Raw genomic sequence first — 20,015 nt, forward strand, 5'->3', positions numbered from 1 at the left:
ATGAAGGCCTGGATGTGCGGACCAAAAAAGGAGTCACAAGAGGGGCATGTTGAGAAGGAGGCACCACTCGCACTCATTCAGGGGTGACAGGCCAGAAATGCCTGCACCCCACTTGCGTAGCACACATGACACAGCCACCATTGATGGAGAAGGCATGGGACATCCAGAGAGTGGCGGCGGCAGTCATCAGTGCCTCGGTGATCTCCGTAATAGACAGCTTGAACCACTCGTGGGTTAACTTGTCAAGTGACCCAGCCAGAAAGGCTAAGTTGCTAGCCAGTGCAACCACTTGGGAGGCACTGGTATAGCTGTGGTCATGAAAGGTGGCCGTCAACCAGTCACACTTGTTGGGCAGTGACGGCCAACCAATTGGCCAGAGAGCAGCTGAAGGAAGGAGACAGACCCTGACAGAATCCTCGATAAGAGGCACTCCCTTCTCCTACTCCTAGCCCTCCATGAAGCATTAGGGACCATAAGCCACAGCTGGGGTCTTGGTACCAATGCCACTTGGTACCAATGCCATTCACGCTGCATGTAGTGGAGGATTGGCACCATCTTAGGACATAGCACATGAGGGCAAGGCCTAGAGCGTGGCAGGGCACAAAGGCCAACCGTGAAGTCATCCCGGGGAGCAGCGGAGGGAGGAGATGGAGGAGGGATACCTACCCTCTTGGCTGCCGAAGAAAACAGGCTGGGCAGGTTGTTGAGAGGGTACCGGTGAACCATTGGCAGCTCCAAGTTGAGGAGGAGAGAGGCTGGGTCCTCTTCCTTGAAGACACGATGGTCGTCCTCCTCGTCATACTCGGCCCAGGGTTTAGAGCAGCCCACCACCCCATCGCTCACCATTGCCTGGCCGGCACAGGAGAGGCGAAAGGAGTCGGTGTAGTTCTGCCTGTTCTCACACTCCACCCAGGGAAGAGTGAGGCAGGCAGGGGAGGTCTCAGCTTCCACCTGGTGATGCCAACCAAGGCAAAAGAAGCAGGCCTGGTGGCTGTCCAGAGAAGACATTCCAGCAGAGCAGGAGGAGCAGGTCTTGGTAGGCGAAGACATGACTCCAACACCGGAGGTTGACAGAAAAAATAAAATTGCCCATCCATGCTCAAGGTGGCTAAGTGAAAAAGGGAGACAAGCTGCAGAGACGCTGGAGTTTTATAGGTGGTCAGGCACTGTGTGGCTCCTACCACTTGATTGGGTGGGATGAAAAGCTCTGTCTCGGGTGCTGAAGTTGAGCCTCAAACGGGTAAATCAATAGCGAAGCCCATTAGAGGGTGGAACACATACGACATAGAAATATAGTGACCAGGTGCCAGATAAAGATCATAAGCAGGTATCCAAGAGGAAGCTATGATAACAGCAGACATAGCGCCGAAAAGACACAAATATAGTAAGGTGAAACTCCAAGCAGACAAAGCTCTTTCCAAAATGAGAGTGAATCTGGGGTTGGCGTTCACCCACTGTTGAGCACTAAAGGAGAAGATGGGAATGAAGAGCGACACAAAGTTGGCCTGTACACTGGGATGTGTTCTGGCAACTGCAGTCGGGGGGCACGCGCTTATGGCGTTGTTGAGCCGGGGAGGAGGGGCCAACTTTGAATGTTGTGTTTACAAACCTTAACTGACAAATCCTACTTGTTCTACCTTTTACCTTCATTTTAGGCTGAACCAGCCAGTGGGGCCAACTCTATAATTGTGAATGTCTGTCCGTGATTGTGGGTGGCTGAGTGAATAAGTTACATGATTGGGCTGCTGGATCAGGTGACCAACTATGTCACTAAAGTTACACGATTGGTCAGCCGACCAATGACGTTACTGGTAAACATGGATGGGGGGGGTTTCATATTCAAAATGAATCGGACGCATGCTAATGAACGCAATATATTGTTGCTCGTGGATACTACAGAAACGCTTTTAGCAGAATACTTGGCTGCTCTATCCATATCTCGTTCCGCACTGTAACAACCCAGCATAGAACAGAATAGGAGAGAAAACAGCTCTCCATGCGTGACAAGAGGCATGAGGGGGAGTGCAGGTAAAGTGCCACAAATAACAATCATTCTGACAAAACACTCACAAGAGACATCCGCAGATAGATACAGATGGAAGAGAAGGGGGAGTTAACAGATATTGGGAATAGTTATAATTACAATTAAATTCTCTTTCAAATCAAACATTCCAAGATATGGCAGGAAATTATTGTTCTTGCAACTGCATTTATAGCGTGTTTTTTACTCAAACGTAGCTCAACTATGTCATGCGATATGCTACTTCAGTACACTTTAACAACAAATATTACTGTGACCGCTACAGAAAATTGCAGATAAACCCTTTAATATCCAGGATTTCACATTATAGACACTACCACTGACCATATCGCTCTACCAAATTGGCCACAATTTCGAACATAGACCATACATGGTCCAGCCATATACTAGGTAGTGACCTCGTCTTGTTTTCATACATCCTCGTGGATTTGGAAAAATTGTGTTGTCTTTAAAGTGTAATTCAGCCCTAAATCACTTTGAGCAGTAGACATGGTGTTTACATGCCTTCTACCAGATGAAACATACCAGTACCGCACACGACTGCAACAGTGGGCAAGCTAACTTCAGCAAACCACTTTCAATAAAAAGAAAAACGTAGTTGTGCTACCCTCTTTTGGCTCAAATTTTCACTCCTGCTGCACTGTCCCACCCCAACTGATGACGCAATGAGAGATTTTGAGGTAGTCTGATGTCAGTGGGAAATATCATCAGAGTCAGAGGTGTACAGATGTGCTCAAAATTGTTGGTACCATTACAGCTCATTGAAATTTGCTTCATTCCTCCTGAAAAGTGATGAAATTAAAAGCTATATTGTCATGTATAGTTGCATGCCTTTGGTATGTCATAGAATAAAGCAAAGAAGCTGTAAAAAGAAATGAATTATTGCTTATTCTACAAAGATATTCTGAAATGGCCAGGACACATTTGTTGGTACCCCTTAGAAATGATAATGAATAATTGGATTATAGTGATATTTCAAACTAATTCGTTTCTTTAATTTGTATCACGCATTTCCAATCTTGCAATCGGTCATTTGGCTTATCTAAATGGAGAAAAGTAGTCACTGTGCCGTTTGGTGTAATTGTGTGCATCACACTGAACATGGACTAGAGAAAGCAAAGGAGAGTTGTCTGAGGTGATCAGAAAGAAAATAATAGACAAGGATGGTAAAGGCAAAGGCTACAAGATCATCTCCAAGCAGCTTGATGTTCCTTTGACAACAGTTGCAAATATTATCAAGAAGTTTAAGGTCCACGGAACTGTAGCCAACCTCCCTGGGCGCGGTTGCAAGAGGAAAATCGACCCCAGATTGAGCAGAAGGATAGTGCGAATGGTAGAAAAACAACCAAAAATAGCTGCCAAAGAGAAACAAGCTGAACTCCAAAGTGATTGTATATTATTTGATTGTACTATCTGTCGCTTTTAGAGCAAAAGTTGGCTCCATGAAAGAAGACCCAGGAGGACTCCACTTTTGAAAGAAAAACATAAAAAAGCCAGACTGGAATTTGCAAAAGTGCGTCTTAACAAGCCACTATCCTTCTGGGAGAATGTCCTTTGGACAAATGAGTCAAAACTGGAGCTTTGTCACATCAGCTCTATGTTCACAGACGAAAAAAATTAAGCTTTCAAAGAAAAGACCACCATACCTACAGTGAAACATGGAGGAGGCTCGGTTATGTTTTGGGGCTGCTTTGTTGTGCCTGGCACAGAATGCCTTGAATCTGTGCAGGGTACAATGAAATCTCAAGACTACCAAAGCATTCTGGAGCGAAATATACCAACCACCCAGTGTCAGAAAGCTCTGTCTCAAGTCGCAGGTTATGGGTCCTCCAACAGGATAATGACCCAAAACACGCAGCTAAAAGCACCCAAGGATGGATAAGAACAAAACATAGGACTATTCTGAAGTGGCCTTCTATGAGTCCTGTTCTGAATTCTATCAAACATCTAAGGAAAGAACTGAAACCTGCAGTCTGGAGAGAGCACCAAACCTGAGACAGATGGAGCAGTTTGCTTAGGAAGAGTGGGCCAAAGTACCTGTTAACAGGTGAAGAAGTCTCATTGAGAGCTAAAGAACATGTCTGATTGTAGTGACTGCCTCTAAAAGTTGTGCAATAAAATATTAGGTAAAGGGTCCCATCATTTTTGTCCATGTAATTTTTCATTTGTTTTATTATTTAAAATATTATGTTGACTAAAAAAATCAAAAGCAAAGTCTGATTTCAATTAAATATAGAATAAACAATGGTGGATGCCAATTACTTTTGTCAGTTTCAAATTATTTCAGAGAAAATTGCGCATTCTTCATTTTTTTTTGTTTTGTGGAGGGGTACCAACAAATTTGAGCATGTCTGTATTTCCATGAACCTGGTTATACAGACCCCCCTGCTCCCACCTTACTCTCCATCCCATAAACCTTTTATTTTCAAAAGTACGTATTAGAGACAAGCTGAAACCAGGTATAAAACTACCTTTTACTGGGGCAACAGCATGTGTAATTCTGCTGTGATCCTGATCTCTTTTGCTCACAGATGTGATTAGCAGTAAGTCAAAATAGACAAAACAACCAAATTTGAAAAGAGTGATATCTGATACACAGCACATTGCAGATGTGCATTTTTGAACCGCCTCAGGAGATACTGTTTGCTGTGCTACATAGTTTTCTGAGGATGATTAGTGTGAGCCATGACCTGGGAGGATGGGTCTTAAAGAACGCAGTAAAACACCTCTGTATTCCAGAAAGTTGAATCAGTTCATCTGGACACAACGTTTAGGAGGAGAAACGTTTCATCACTCATCTAAGTGACATTGTCAATCTCAGCTGACTGCAGGTATCCCCACCCTTATAAACAGCAGCTGCATCACAACCGAAACCAGTGATCGGTTTCATATGCAAATTGCTGTGACCATTAATTAAAGTTAAAATAGCAATGTGTACTATTCACAGAGGATTGGGGAATAGTTGCAATCAGAGCATTGTAAGATGGTGATAGATGTACTCTTAGCCCCCCCCCCCCCCGTTTGGTTCAGGGATGGCCGTTCCCTCTTCATATAGATGGCTTCTTTGGCTCCCCGTTCAAACCAGCGTTCCTCCCTATCAAGGATGTGCACATCCTCATCCTTCTACACCCTACTACAGAGTCATGGTCTGATGAAGTAGCTCTTCTGAATTGTGCCATCCTATTCACCGGTGTCTGTTTCATTTCCCCAATGTACAATTCATGGCACTTAACAGTGTGAACCCCAATAAGTGGACCATGGGCTAGGTCCGGCCTGCAAGAGTCAAATGTCTGGCCTGTGCCGACCCATTGGCACTAACACACCTATCATAACATGTGAAATAAAGTGTGAAATTAAGTGCGTGTGTGACCGGTGTACTTTTTCAGTTGCGTTGTGTAGGAAAGACAGGACAACTTCTCTCGTGCATGGGATCTGTATTCTGTCGCCGTCGCCTGTCGCATATAAACAAAACAGGACAGGTTTCAGGAAACTTCAGATCAGCTCCTACTGTAGCCTCTTTCTACATGTCCAGAGCGGGAAAGAGCGCGCAGCTAGCAACACAATTTTATACAAAAAGAAATAAAACATACCTGTCGCATATAAACAAAACAGGACAGGTTTCAGGAATCTTCAGATCAGCTCCTACTGTAGCCTACGCAAGAATTGGGACCCACATTAGACATAAGACACATTAGGAATGGATAAAATAAATTACAGGGGCAGACAAAAATGAACACATACCTCTTTCTACATGTCCAGAGCGGGAAAGAGGCAGAGGTCAGGGGGAACATACGTTTTGGGGCTACTAACAGGAAATGAGGTCACAACAGGGAGGGGCTACTATAAGCGTTTCCTGATGATATAATAAAATAAAATAATAATGTTAGCAATGAAAATAATAATAATAATAATAATAATAATAATAATAATAATCATGTGGTGATACTTTGAGTAATTATACAACATATTTTGGTTATGACATTTTTAACCATGCTACATGTGCTGCTCTACTTTATTTTGGCTTCACACCACACCATACACTTGACCGATGCCAGGGAGCGCCCGTAGATGTAAGACATTCTCCACACTCTCTATGGTCCTTGACTAGACAGGGCCACACACCAGCTAAACCACATATAATCAATAACTGTCCTAAACTGAGAACATGGCTGGTGTGAAAAAGCACAAAGTCGACCAAGAAAACCGTCAGTTCAAATCTGATGGGACTGATCAGTTTTTTTTTATTTCACTGGACCATGGCTATGCCAAACCGACATGCTTGATATACATGCAGACCGTAGTTGTCTGCAAAGCAGATAATCTCAAGCGGCACTTCAAACACTATGCATGCTGCCAGTTTTAATGCCAACTACCTCACAAGATCAGCTCACCACAAACAAAAAATAGCAAATAAGATGACATCATACAAGCACTCTGTTTCTACTATCTGTAAATCAACATCCGCACAAGAGAGTGCAACAGCTGCATCATTGCATCTTTCATGGGACCTTTCGCTGATGCTGAGTTGAGTAAAACATGTGCGATTGATATGGTTGGTGAAATTTAAGTCATGATGAACAACATAAAACAAGAAAATGGTTTTGGAGGTATTAAAGCAGGTGCCATTTGTCAACTAACATGGCAACAAGAAGAGTAGAACTTTTAGCGAAGGAGTGTCTTTCCAATCTACTCACCCATTTGAAGAAAGCAGAAGACATATCACTAGCCCTAGACCCGTCCTAGACCCGATGGAACTGATATGGAACAGCTATCTGTGTTCGGAAGATTTTTTTGGTGGGAAGACCTTTTGGGATGAGATACTTTGTTTGCTTCCTCTGCCTGGGCGCACAACTGGGGAACCCATCTTTAATGAATCAACATAGTTCTTTGAGAAGAATGGCTTGGATGTGAGCAAAATTGTGTCTGTTGTCAATGATGGGGCTCTGTCAATGGTGGGGCAACACAAGGGCTTGGTAAGCAGGCTTGCCACTGTTAACCCAGCCCTCTTAGCATTTCATTGCATTATTCCCAAATCAGTGTTGTAGATTAAACTGTGTGGGCAAATGAAAGAGGCGATGGATACTGTAACGAGACTGGTAAATATCATTCACGAGAGTCCTAGTCTGCAACATCGCCTTTACAGAGAATTGCTGGATAATGATCTTTTGCTGCATAATGATGTTCGCTGGCTGAGCAAAGGCCATGTGTTGGAGAGGGTGTGCGACCTCCACAATGATCTTGTGTCATTTTTATCCAGACTGTGGAGCTACAAAGCCCAAGAATATCAGGGGATTTTAAGTGACAATAGGGTGATGGCATATGTTATTTTTTTGTGTGACATCATGTCTCATCTAAATCACCTTAATCTACAGTTACAAGGCAAGAACCACACTGTTGCAGACATGTACAAGGCGGTTGAAGCTTTCCAGTCAAAGGTGAACCTTTTGGGGAGAGACATTCACGGGAGAAAGTTGCACTTTCCACATCTGCGGGAGCATTGCGAGAAGAACGAAATGGGGCAGGATCCAGCAAAGAAGGATTTCATGACGAGCCTGGCAGAAAACTTCAAAGAACAATTTGGAAGCTCCCCTAAAGTCTCAGGTGACATCCTCCTCTTCCTGAGACAGTCGCTCTTCTTTTTGGCTGATGGCAAGTGGACTACAGAGGCCAAAAGGCTGATGATACCTGCCATAGATGAGGCAACTCTTCAGATGGAGGTCTTGGAGTTGGGAACATCTGATGTGCTCAAAGCACAACACAAGGACATTGGGGTGAGTGGCTTTTGGTTCAACGTGGTTCCTCAAGCTCGATTCAAAAACATGAGAGCTATTGCAATGCTCCTACTCACAATTTTCCCCTCTACGTGAGTCATCGTTTTCTTCAATGAACCCGACCAAGAACCAGGTAAGAAACAGACTCTCCAATGCACATCTGGTCCAGTGCCTCAGGCTTGCCACAACAGAATACAGGCCCGACATCAGGAGGATTGCCTCATCCCGTCACTCTCACTTCTCTCACTGATTGGTGAATGAACATCCATTTATTTTGGTCTATTTTTTTTCTTGTGTGATCCTCAACACAGGCTTTAAGAATCCCACACTTAAATCATTACTACTACTACTACTACTACTAGTACTAATACTACTACTACTACTAATAATAATAATGATGATAATAAAACTAGTAATGATAATAATAACAATCGTAATAGCAGCAACAATTAGGGTGGCAAGGTGGCACAGTGATTAGCCTCACAAAAAGAATGTCCTGGGTTCGAACCCCAGGGTTGTCCAACCTTAGGGGTCATCCCAGGCTGTCCTCTGTGTGGAGTTTGCATGTTCTCGCCATATCTGTGGTGGGTTTTCTCCGGGTGCTGTGGTTTCCCCCCCCATCAAAAAGACATGCATGTTAGGGTTAATACTCCTGTCTGTGCCTTTGACCAAGGCACGGCAAGACAACCTGGAGTAGGTCCCCGGGTGCTGCATGGCGGTTGCCCTGTTAGTCTAGTCAGTTAAGGCAAAATGGCTGCAAAAAGTCATTCACATTTGAGCCTATGTTTTTCTGTTAATTTAGAGTCCAATAAAGAAAAAAATGCAAGGAGCCCAAAATTTTAGGTGGGGGAAGTCTCTGAAATGGCCACGCCCACTTTTTAGGCCTGGAAATCAGTATCTCGGCTCCTGAATGTCGCAGAGAGCTGATCATGGGCTCAAAAGAAGCAGAAGCACCACATTTATATAAGCATTATGAACAAACATATACCCCAAAACCTTTACTTTTTCAGATATTTTAAGAAAACTAATTTTTACTGGTCACGTTTCACGTATCAGCTCCTGAAGGTTGTAAAAAGCTATATTTGACATGAATCTCATTCGCTGCCTATGTTATAAAGCATGAAGCACAATACACACACGAATCATGAGTTTAGAAAATATCTTAGTTGTCTGTGGTTCTTCTTATCACTTGGGATGTAATGCCGCCTCTGACCACAATTACAAATTGGCGCTGTTTGTTTATCAAGTGGTTGATTCTACAGGAAAGGAAGCAGAAGTGCACATGTTTCAGTAAAGCTAGTTTACTGTAAACATTTGCCAAAATATGACATGCATGCCTCATCTGGCCTTCATATCAGTGAGTTAATTTGTTCCTGACCTCGTGGATGGATGGTAAGGAACAGTGTTGTTTTATTTTTGTATGTTTACCTTGTAAAACATTATTTTCACCTTAGCTCATATGTGTAGGCCTAACTAGCCTTGCAAGCATGACTTGCTCGATACACTCGACAGCACAGTTGCACAGTTGTAGTATTTGGCTAAGGCATTACCTACTTTTGGACAGTTGGTGTTTGTGTGTCTGCTTGCTCTACACATGTTGGTTAATTTTGGGCATTTTTAGTTGGCTGGTATGAAAGGGTGAAAGTATTTGTAGTAACAACACTTTTATTATGCTATATTTGGACACACTTTTATTGGACTATATTTTGTATCTATGCAGAAGAATAAATAACATTGTTTATTGCATGCTATTTTTGTGGGAGGGTGGATGTATTGTGCCATACCAGTGAAACATCACTCTGTTACAAACTTGTGTACAGAAAAATCAAGTTTAAATTAGTTCTGATTTTCCATGATCAGATGATCCCCCATCCTAACTATGGAACTAGGGAACAAGACCCTGTGCATTGTCTGCAAGGTTAGTTTTCACGTGTGTGCTTCAGTAGTATAATGTTTATGACATCAATGAGTCCAACAGTGTTAGTTTTCATGCGTATTCCTTCAGTAATGTAATGTTTATGACAGCAATGAGTCCAACATTTCATTTCTAAATTCATGACAGGAATCTGGTGGAAGGGACATAACTGCTGTCACAGCTCCTAAGCTGCTTCACCAAGTAAAACTGTTTTTTTGGAATCCGGACTGATCACCAATGATGCGGATATCAATCTTTCACAGAGACTGTCAGCTGTCAATGCAGAAACTTTACAGGATGGATATAAAATCCACAAGAGTTGCTATGATCGCTATAATAACAGCCATTTCAATTGTGCGAAGGATCGTAAACGGAAAAGAGAACTGGATCTTGCAGATCACCAGACTATTGGGGCAAACACACGAGCAAAGGCTGGGCCTAGTCTTGCGTTTGGAGCCGAACTTTGCTTCTATTGTGAAGAGCCAGCCATTGAGAACCCTCGGAAGAAGGACAAATCAGAACCATTGTTAGCTGCTGCGGGAAAAGAAAAGTCAGCAAAACATGTGAAGGATTTCACAGACAATCTAGAGATGATGGCCAAAGTCCTGAATGATGGCAAAATACTCAGATTACTTGAAACTGATGTTAGATCACGGGAGTTATTCTATCACAGGAAGTGCCACTCAAGATACCGTAACAGGTGAGCCAGCACAACATACCCTTTTAAGTTCAATTCTTAAGTTGAGCTATAGTCGGGCCATATACATATATTTTAATAATTTGATTATTTCTTCTTACTAGATACAGTTCAGCGAGCTGCAGGATAAAGCAAGAAAGAACTTCATCACAGAACTCCCCAGACATGATCCAGTATGCTGAATATATCGCCATGGAGGAAGTAGGGAACTTCATTGATGACAGCTCAGAAAATGTTTTTGATCTTCACAAACTCGAGAATATTTATCTGCAGAAAGTTGAAGATTTGGGCTTCGACCGGCCCAAATCTCACTCTACACGATTTGCTGAGAAACTCTCGAACAGCTGTCTGGACATAAATGTAGTGCAGAAAGAGACAGGGGCACATTACAGGGTTATTAAGAAGGGTAGTTTGGACAATGTAATCAGTGACAGTGACTTTTTAGATTCACTTTGCAAAGTCACAAAACCTGTTCGGGCTGAAGTAATAAAGAATCGAAGAGACAGTGAAAGCACCCGACTTTCAGACTTGTCTACAGAAGGACTACGGATGAAGAGCAATTTCAAACTGAAGATGCTGATGTCACTGCTTTGTGATGGAACCGCACGATATGAAGATCTTCCGATGCATCTCGAACAACTGTGCCAGACCGTAAGTTTCAACACCAGGATCAGACCAAATACAAAGAAAGATTCACAGCAGTCAAGCTCTGTCATCCAAAAGAGGCACAGGTCAGTGGAAGAGCCTGTGAATCGATATCTGACCCTGAAGCTCTATGCAATGACGAGAAGCAAGAATGTGTTACAGACAACATTTGAACTAGGTCTGACACATTCCTACTGTTCCACCCTTATCTGCATTGACAAAATCTCCCTGTCAATGAGAGAGCTCTTCCTAAGATCACAGGGAAAGGTGCTACCCCACGCCTTGAGACAAGGGTTATTTACCACATTTACAGATGACAACATAAATGAGCAGAGTTCATCGCCTACAGCATCTGTTGAGAGCTACATTCCAGGCAGGATGGCTGTGGGGAAACAGCCTGCTACAACTCCCTTGTCCCCCTGTCATTGAATGGGGTTGGACTACCGAAGGAGAGGAACTCTTCGTCAAGTGGAGCACAGTTTCCACAAGAGATACATTGTCTCAAGTAACAGGGGTGTGTAGTTGCAGATCTAATAAGTGTACCTCATGTTCTTGTGCTGGCAGAGGGATGAAATGTCTCATTTATTGCAAGTGCCTCAGCAAGTGTTTGAATCCAGTCTGATGGGATGTGTGAGGTTAAAATAAAGATTTTTTTGGACCTCACATGGTTTGCTTTGTTTCTTTGGTGGTTACTGGGTTCCTCCTCTTATAACAAAGAGTCAACTTGAATACTAGCACTCCATGAGTAGATGTAACACTTTTACTCAAACAAACTGTATAGCCTTCTTGCACAGATTTGGCTAAAGTTGATTGCATGCTGCTGATCAATTCAATGGAAAAAAGAACATGTTCATGAATAGCTCAAAACGTGAAGGTTTTAGGGCATACAGTATATTTGTTCAGAGCACTAATATAAATAGTTATTTCCACATCTTTTGAGCCCAATATCAACTCGGGGCAACCTCCGAGAGCTGAGCCTGAGATATAGTCCCAGGGCTAAAAAGTGGGCGTGGCCATGTATGTGACCAGTGAAAATTAGTTTTTTGTAAATACCTGAAAAAGTAAAGGTTTTGGGGTATATGTTTGTTCATAATGCTTATATAAATGTGGTGCTTCTGCTTCTTTTGAGCCCATGATCAGCTCTCTGCGACATTCAGGAGCCGAGATACTGATTTCCAGGCCTAAAAAGTGGGCGTGGCCATTTCAGAGACTTCCCCCACCTAAAATTTTGGGCTCCTTGCATTTTTTTCTTTATTGGACCCTAAATTAACAGAAAAACATTGGCTCAAATGTGAATGACTTTTTGCAGCCTTGACCCCATATTTGCCCTTAACTGACCAGACTATGTGCTCCTAGCTACACAGCTACAATGGGTTAAATGCAGAGCAGAATTTCCCCACATGGATTTTTTTTGGTTTAAAATGTATTTTAACTGATGATGCTGGTCGCGTGGTTTGGGTCCTGGACTGTTCCGTTGGCATCTGGACACTGCTTGGCTTCCTGTGCATCATGTTCTTCATAAATTTTATGTCCATTATAATTCTGTTATCCTCTTTCAATGTTGTATTATGTAAATTGTGTGAACACAACATCCATTGCACGCTGTCCGTCTTGGGAGAGAGATTCCTCCTCTGTTGCTCTCCCTGAGGTTTCTTCCTATTTTTTTCTCCCTGTTAAAGGTTTTTTTAGAGAGTTGTTCCTTATCCGATGAGAGGGTCTAAGGACAGGATGTTGTGTTGCTGTTAAGCCCACTGAGGCAAATTTGTAATTTGTGATATTGGGCTATACAAATAAAATTGAATTGAATTGAATCAATAAAGTATCTCAAAATAAAAAAAAAAGCAACATCTGCACATAAAACAACATTTGCAGGCAAAATGACCCCCCCCCCCGCCCCACAGATGGTTTGGCCCTTGGCTTGGCATGCATGACATGATTTGGCCCTTGGGGAGCTAATTGGGGAACCCCGGACTATATTGCTCTGTTTGTGCCAGAGATCCTTGGGGTGCACCAATTTCTGGCGCAGCATGTTTTGGGGTTTGAAAGTAACTGAGACGTGCTGTTTGGAGAAAATGCATCTCAACTGTTCCGACACTCCCACCACATACAGTATCACCACTGGTTTACGCTTAGGTAGCGGTTGTCCTCTTTTCAATTGGCTGGTGCACTGTTTGGGCATCTTCCTGGCTTTGACAAATGCCCAGTTAGGATAACCACACTTAGCCAGGGCCTGTTTAATTTGGGATTTCTCCCCTTCCCCAGCTGCTGTGTTGGTGGAGACGTTGTCAGCTCGGTGGTGCAGCGTCCTGATGACTCCTAGTTTGTGCTCCAGTGGATGATGAGAGTCAAACCTTAAGTACTGATCAGTATGTGTTGGTTTATGGTCAACATCAACAATCAAATGTCCCCCATCACCAATTGCAATTTCACCATCTAAGAAGGCTAACCTGTCATTTTTCACATCCTTCCTGGTGAACTTGATGTGGTTGGTCACAGATTTAATGTGGTCGGAAGAGTGTTGCCATCTTACAATGCTGTGATTGCAGCTAATCCCCAATCCACTGTGAATAATACTTGTAGCCATTTTAAATCTCATTAATGGTCACAGCATTTGCATGTGAAACTGATCGTTGGTTTCGGTTGTGACACAACTGCTCCTGTTTTGGTCATTATGCCCCAGTATTGTTTAAAAGGGTGGGGATATCTGCAGTCAGCTGAGACTGAAGAGGTCTCTTAGATGAGTGATGAAATGTTTCTCTGACTAAACCTTGTGCCCAGATGAACTGATTCAACATTCTGGGATTTGCTTACCTGGATTATTGAGCATGCATCAAGACAAAAAACCTCTGTAGTTTTTAAATGCAAATATCTGGGAAGTGAGGCAGTTGTGGGTGGTTTACTTTGCTTCAGTCTGTACCAGTCAGCGACCCCTGCTGATATCTACTAGTCATATCATGCTTCAAGAAAGTGAAAGTATTAAAAGGGGCCTTAAATGACGAGAACATGGATGTTGTTAAGGTGATGTTGCTTTCGCCTCACCAGCCCGCCCCATGACCTAGAAATCTGACAAAGGTGCAAATTGGTGGTTATAAATATGGAACAAGCACACTTCCATCACCGAGTCCAAAAGGTATTTCGTGGTTGTCATGCTAGCCTTACGGTGGCTTTTCCAATGGGTTTCATTCTTATATGGTTAATACGAAAAAAATTAACAGACATGTCTTTACTGAGCACCCTGGGTGTCTAGAAAAGCGCTATATAAATGTAATGATTATTATTGATATTATTATTATTACTGTGTTGGCGTACCAGTGAAGACACTGATTTATAGTGTTAACACTATAAATCAGTCTCTTCACCAGTCACTGTCTTTGGTCAACTCTTGGCCGTTTTGCATTGAATGGATAGCAGTAGCATTCTGATCTGAACTTGAGTTTTGAGCGGCATATTCATGATCTAATTGGGGGGGGGGGGCTAACAATGACTGAAGGTTAAGGAAAACTATAACTCGAGGTGCTGATTCTCAGTGGGATCAGCTCTACTAGAAATCCTTTCACATTACAGGGAGTAGGCCCTGTGTTAGTCTGGCCACCTGTCCAGAGTGTCTCCCCGCCTGCCGCCCAAGGACTGCTGGGATAGGCACCAGCATCCCCGCAACCCTGAGAGCTGGATAAGCGGTTTGGATAATGGATGGATTACATGGAGTCATTTGATTCCCTGTTAATATCAAAACTATGGCTTAATGCAGCTTTATTTATCTATCCATGATTACAACCTCTTACTTCAAGGGATGTGAACATTTGCAATGCCTTTTGAGTATAGTTTGAATTTTTTGCTGGTTTCTTTATCAGCAAATTGAATAAAATTGAAAACGAGTTTACAAAATGACATACTGCAGTTACAGCTCAAGCCTCAACGCAATAAAAAAAAATGCAATATTTAAACCTGGTGTGCACACCTTTGGTATCTAATGTGTCTTCAATCGTGTTGGATGTTTAAACACAAATTATTTTTGCTCAACAGAAAAGGCTTACAGTCTCACATATCCAACCACTGTGAAAAAGGGTGAAGCTACCACTGTGAAAAAGGGTGAAGCTACTGACAGAGTCCTCTCCACTTCCCTAATGTCTTTGTTCTGGTTAGCTCCAACTGGGGTGAGAGCTGACCTAAGTCATGTTCCTATGTCCTCCTCATCTTCCTGCTCAAGGCTAGTGAGTCATTAAATTAGAGTTTCATTCAGGAGGCTGAATGTTGCTTAACCAAACTCACTGAACGGAGATTTAAAAAGGCCTTCAAAATACAAAGGAGAAATTTGGAGCCAATAGGCTTGGTATAAGTTCCCCAGAGCCATCTCAGCATCAAGATGATCCCAGGCCCATGATAGATAACCATGTTTAGCTCCAGAAAGACAAAATATATACACAAAATGATTCTGTGGACTGAAAAGCGTTTGCTGCCAATGTGTTTGCTGCCAACGCCAGAGGTTTTTTTTTTATTGATTTCATAAAAAAATACCTTTTGGCAAAAACATGTACCATGAAGGCATCTGGGTAGCGTAGCAGTCTATTCCGTTGCATACCAACACAGGGTTCACCAGTTCGAATCCCTGTGTTACCTCCGGCTTGGTCAGAAGTCCCTACAAACACAACTGGCCGTGTCTGCGGATGGGAAGCTGGATGTGGGTATGTGTCCTGGTTGCTGCACTAGTGCCTCCTCTGGTCAGTCAGGGCACCTGTTCGAGGGTGGGCTGGGGGGGGGTTGGGAAACTGGGGGGGAATAGCGTGATCCTCCCACATGCTACATTCCCCTGGTGAAACTCCTCACTGTCAGGTGAAAAGAAGTGGCTGGCAACTCCACATGTATTGAAGGAGGCATGTGGTAGTCTCAGCCCTCCCCGGAATGGCAGAGGGGGTGGAGCAGCGACCAGGATGGCTTGAAGAAGTGGGGTAATTGGCCAGACCCAATTGGGGTGAAAAAAAAAAAGGGGGGGGACAAACTGAAGTCTCAACCTATATAGGAGTGACCTTTAAAGTTACAATCTGGACGATCAAAAACCTGATGATCACAATCCTGATGATCAACCTTCATGTTTGACTTAGTGACGCCTATGTGGATAATGATAACTGCCAGTGATGTCATGACAGCAACTTCCCATTATGCTGTAAAGAAAAAGTTTTAACCATTGATGTTGAAGAATCTGTATGTAAAGGTAACATGAAATAAATGGACTGCATTTATATAGCACTTCTCTAGCTGCAACAGCCACTCAAAGCACTTTACAATCAACAAATGCCTCACACACACACACACACACCAACAGTGGTGTCAACCATGTGAGGTAACAACCAGCTCATCGGGACCAGTTAGGTGCATTGCTCAGGCACCCCTTGACATTTTTGCAAGGAGGAGATGAGGATCGAACCGGCAACCCTCCAGTTACGAGTCGACCTGCTCCATGTCCGAGCCACTGTTCCCCCAGGTCTATTATCAGTTTCGTCTGCCATATACTGTATCTGCTTATTAGCCACACAAACGTAACTTCTGAAAAACTCACCACTCCCAGACTTATGCTTCTGTATTTGGGTATTATGGTGAAGGCATTGCTTTGTGCCAAATCGCCCACAGTGTCCTACCCAGCAGTAACCATCAAACGAGCAACTACAAAAATACAAAAATGCTCTTGATTTGGATATTCATGGCAAAGCTGTTTTCTTAAAACAGTGGAGACATTTGACTGCATGTTAATCTTTAGGGTTGTAGTTTTAAGGTCTTCGGTAATCTATCTTATGCCTGCTTCCTTAGTCATAATGGCCCAATGAAGATTTAAATTAGAAATGGTTCTGACATACTCCTAAGCAACACTGTTAGTTTCTAAAGGGTCTCCAAATTTTAGAAATCATATTAACATTAATCTGTTGTTATCTTTGTTCAATATAACCACCCCACATCGCTAACTCCATGATCAACAATGGAGTACTTCCAAAAGGCAAAGGCACATCAAAAGCTGCTGTATCGTTTTGATAGTGATTGTTCTGAGCTAGATAATTTACATCTACAAAACACACTGTTCCACTTAACATTCAACTACTGAGCCTGGTTGGAGCCTTCAGATAGGAATTTCAACACAGATTAAGACCTCAATCTATTATTGACACTGTCTGTGTGCATGAATGATTTAACATTATGAGATGGCATCAATCAACTTGGGAACGGTTTGCTGCAACTTCATCTTCAGTGGTCCTCTAAATGAAAGGAAAGGCAGTTTAATGGCATGCCAGTAATTGCCTGCATCTCTCAAGTCCTTGAAAATGAACTTGCTGAACTCCCAAAGGTGTATGGAACTAACCTAACCCTGAGGTAGGAAAATAAAACGAATTCTCCCACCTAGTGGCCAAAATATGCTGTTACCTTCTAAAATACTCCACAAGCCACATATTTCAAACAAGCAGCACAGGCAAATTAAGACCATTCACTAATATTGGCTGGGCTACACTCCTCTCACCTATGACATGCATGTTTGATTTGCTTTATAAAGCCAGGCGTCAGGATGCATGAGCCAGATGATCTGGTCTGGAAACCTCAGCACAAGTGGCTTACGCATGGGTGGATTACCGAACGGGCCTATTGGGCCCAAGCCCAGGAGCCCAAGGGCTCAGGGGGCCCCTAAGTCAGAACCTCTATAGAAAGTCGCTGTTATTAATTTTGCATTTATTCTCGTTTAGTCAAAGAGCTCAGTTGCCTGATATCAGACAGAATTGTCAACTCGTTACATTTCCATCTTGAGTCTGACATTTCCTCCATTCCAGCCGTGGGGGAGGGGGATTCGATTTTCCTAAACCACTAACTAGAGACCAACATATTCGCCTGAATCTAACGTCTTCTTAAGTCAACACTGATGCGTAGCCATGCCAACATACTGGTTTTGCCAGGGTTTAAGAGTGGAGCGGAGCCAAATAAAAACAAACTACGATGTCGGGCGATATCGAGAAGCCTTGCCGTCTTGACAACAGCTTGACAACGGCCCCCCTTCCCGTGGCGCTCATTGGATAATCGCTCTTTCAACCGAGAAACCGCTGTTTCATGTTATGATGCCAGACCAGAAGAATCAGTCAACTCGGTGGAGTGGGTAGATTCAAAGGTCTGGACCCAGGCAAATGGCTTAGCCATCCATGTCAATAACACAGCCCCAAATACAGGTAGTCCCCGGGTTACGAACAAGTTCCGTTTTTGAGTCTATTCTTATGTCGAGTATGTAAGTCGGAATAGTTACATACAGTTCACATCTCGCATCAATTAGTCAAATGTTTGTCATAGTATATAGTATATATTTTACCCAAAACATCATAATAATGCAGTAATAATAATTCTTACTACAATACAGTATTTATAATTGATACAATGTCTGTATAGCAGCGGTGGCTAACCGTGTGCCATGGAGAGCCATGTGTATGCAGGTTTTCATTCCAACCCGACTCCACACCAGTTGATTTCACTGATACATTCTTCCTCTTGGGTTGAAGGGCTGCTAATCAGTGAAATCACCTGGTGTGGAGTCCGGCTGGAATGAAAACCTGTATACACCCCCTTGTGTTTAGGTATAAAAAACACTTTAAAGAAACATTTCTTACATTTCAAACTCCCCACCTGCCACTGTGCCGGGTGCGGGTCGCGACCGGCGGAGGCCGGCCGTTTGACGCCAGAAACGAGAGCCCGCTCGGGGCTCGCCTAACCCGCCTCCTCCTGAAAAAAGATAAGAGCGTTTCAACCTCCCCCGGAACGCTTTGTCTCCACTTCCGTTCCAGCCGTGATCGTTTTTCCTTTTCTTCGACGCATCAGCGTCACTTGCATCATATTTACGCTTTGAAGCCATGATTACGAAACACACGAACATTTTAAGCCAAAATACAACGCACACAATGTTTACGTGATCCGACTTAAAATGGTGACGACAGCGTGGCGTTGTTCTCCCTCGGGCCGACGAACTGCCTAAAACGCGCAGCGTTGAGCATCACGCAAAGTAGTCCGTCCGTCCGTTCTTTAGTACGAACCATTGTGTGTAACTCGATTTAAAAAAAATAATAGGCTTTACGGAGGTCGGTTCGTAAGTACGGGCGTTCATAAATCGGATGTTCGTAACCCGGGGGTACTGGAAAAACCGAAGGAAGCTGCAGGTTAAAGTCTGTCTTAGTTAATACGCTGTTAGCATTAATTGTATGTGCGCTGTAAATCCTGTTGAGTTACAGGTGAATTTTGTTGTGCTGTTGGCTGCAAGTCAGCGTACCTGCCCTGCTGGGGGGCTTTTGCACATCCGTGCCCAGGGGCCCATCGTCTCATAATCCGCGTATGGGTTTGCGCTATGCGAGCATAACAAAGTCACTGCTTCCGGCTTTATGAGATCGATAACTGCTGTTTACCCTCTAATCTCTTATTAACAGACCCAATATATTTATTTAAATAATCTTATGGAGAGTTTACTGGTATGCCCACCAGACTATGCAAGTAAAATTGGGTAATAGTGTAACCGAAGGTTTGTAGATGTCGCCTATACTGTATGAAACTATAAAATAACAAATATGGAGGTTCCACGTTCACACGAGGACTTTATTTGGATTCTTCCCCCAACAGAACTCCACAGCAACAACACTGCGTACAGCACTTCCGCTCTCTCTTCAGCCTTCAAAATAAGAGCTCAAGGCATATACTGTGGCAACAGCTTATAACAGGAACTTAAAATCACTAACAGGCAAGTCCAGAAAAATAGGTTACAATAGCGTTTCAGCCCCATTTGGAGTTAGCAATGGTGTCAGACAAGGGGGATTTCTGTCTCCAGTTCTCTAGAATTTATATACTGATGATTTGTCCAAGCACTTGAAAGCCTGTAACACTGGGTGCATGATTGGCAATACCTTGGTGAAACCCAGTGGCGATGCTAGGGTCTGTTGGGGC

At 43.2% G+C, this 20,015-nt stretch overlaps 1 protein-coding gene and 1 long non-coding RNA gene across 2 annotated transcripts; both read left to right on the forward strand.

Annotated features, from left to right (window-relative positions):
- Positions 1–9,090: 9,090 nt before the first annotated feature.
- Positions 9,091–9,940, forward strand: LOC130113482 (uncharacterized). The gene is made up of 3 exons (XR_008810298.1): positions 9,091–9,204; positions 9,673–9,730; positions 9,875–9,940. It is a non-coding gene; the product is annotated as an uncharacterized LOC130113482 (long non-coding RNA).
- Positions 9,941–10,158: 218 nt separating this feature from the next.
- Positions 10,159–17,736, forward strand: LOC130113025 (uncharacterized). Its single transcript, XM_056280541.1, has 3 exons — positions 10,159–10,427; positions 10,529–11,075; positions 17,605–17,736. The coding sequence occupies exons 1-3, from the start codon at positions 10,318–10,320 to the stop codon at positions 17,734–17,736; spliced, it is 789 nt and encodes a 262-aa protein (XP_056136516.1). The 5' UTR covers positions 10,159–10,317.
- Positions 17,737–20,015: the final 2,279 nt, after the last annotated feature.

Source organism: Lampris incognitus, chromosome 5 (genome assembly GCF_029633865.1).
Source record: "Lampris incognitus isolate fLamInc1 chromosome 5, fLamInc1.hap2, whole genome shotgun sequence".
In the NCBI taxonomy this organism is placed as follows: domain Eukaryota; kingdom Metazoa; phylum Chordata; class Actinopteri; order Lampriformes; family Lampridae; genus Lampris; species Lampris incognitus.

Bases quoted from the DNA above. Each gene is read 5' to 3' on its own strand.
- LOC130113025 (XM_056280541.1), top strand. From the start codon at position 10,318: ATGATGGCCAAAGTCCTGAATGATGGCAAAATACTCAGATTACTTGAA. The intron at 10,428-10,528 runs GTGAGCCAGCAC...TCTTCTTACTAG, and splicing joins CACTCAAGATACCGTAACAG to ATACAGTTCAGCGAGCTGCA. The intron at 11,076-17,604 runs GTAAGTTTCAAC...TGCTTTATAAAG, and splicing joins TCGAACAACTGTGCCAGACC to CCAGGCGTCAGGATGCATGA.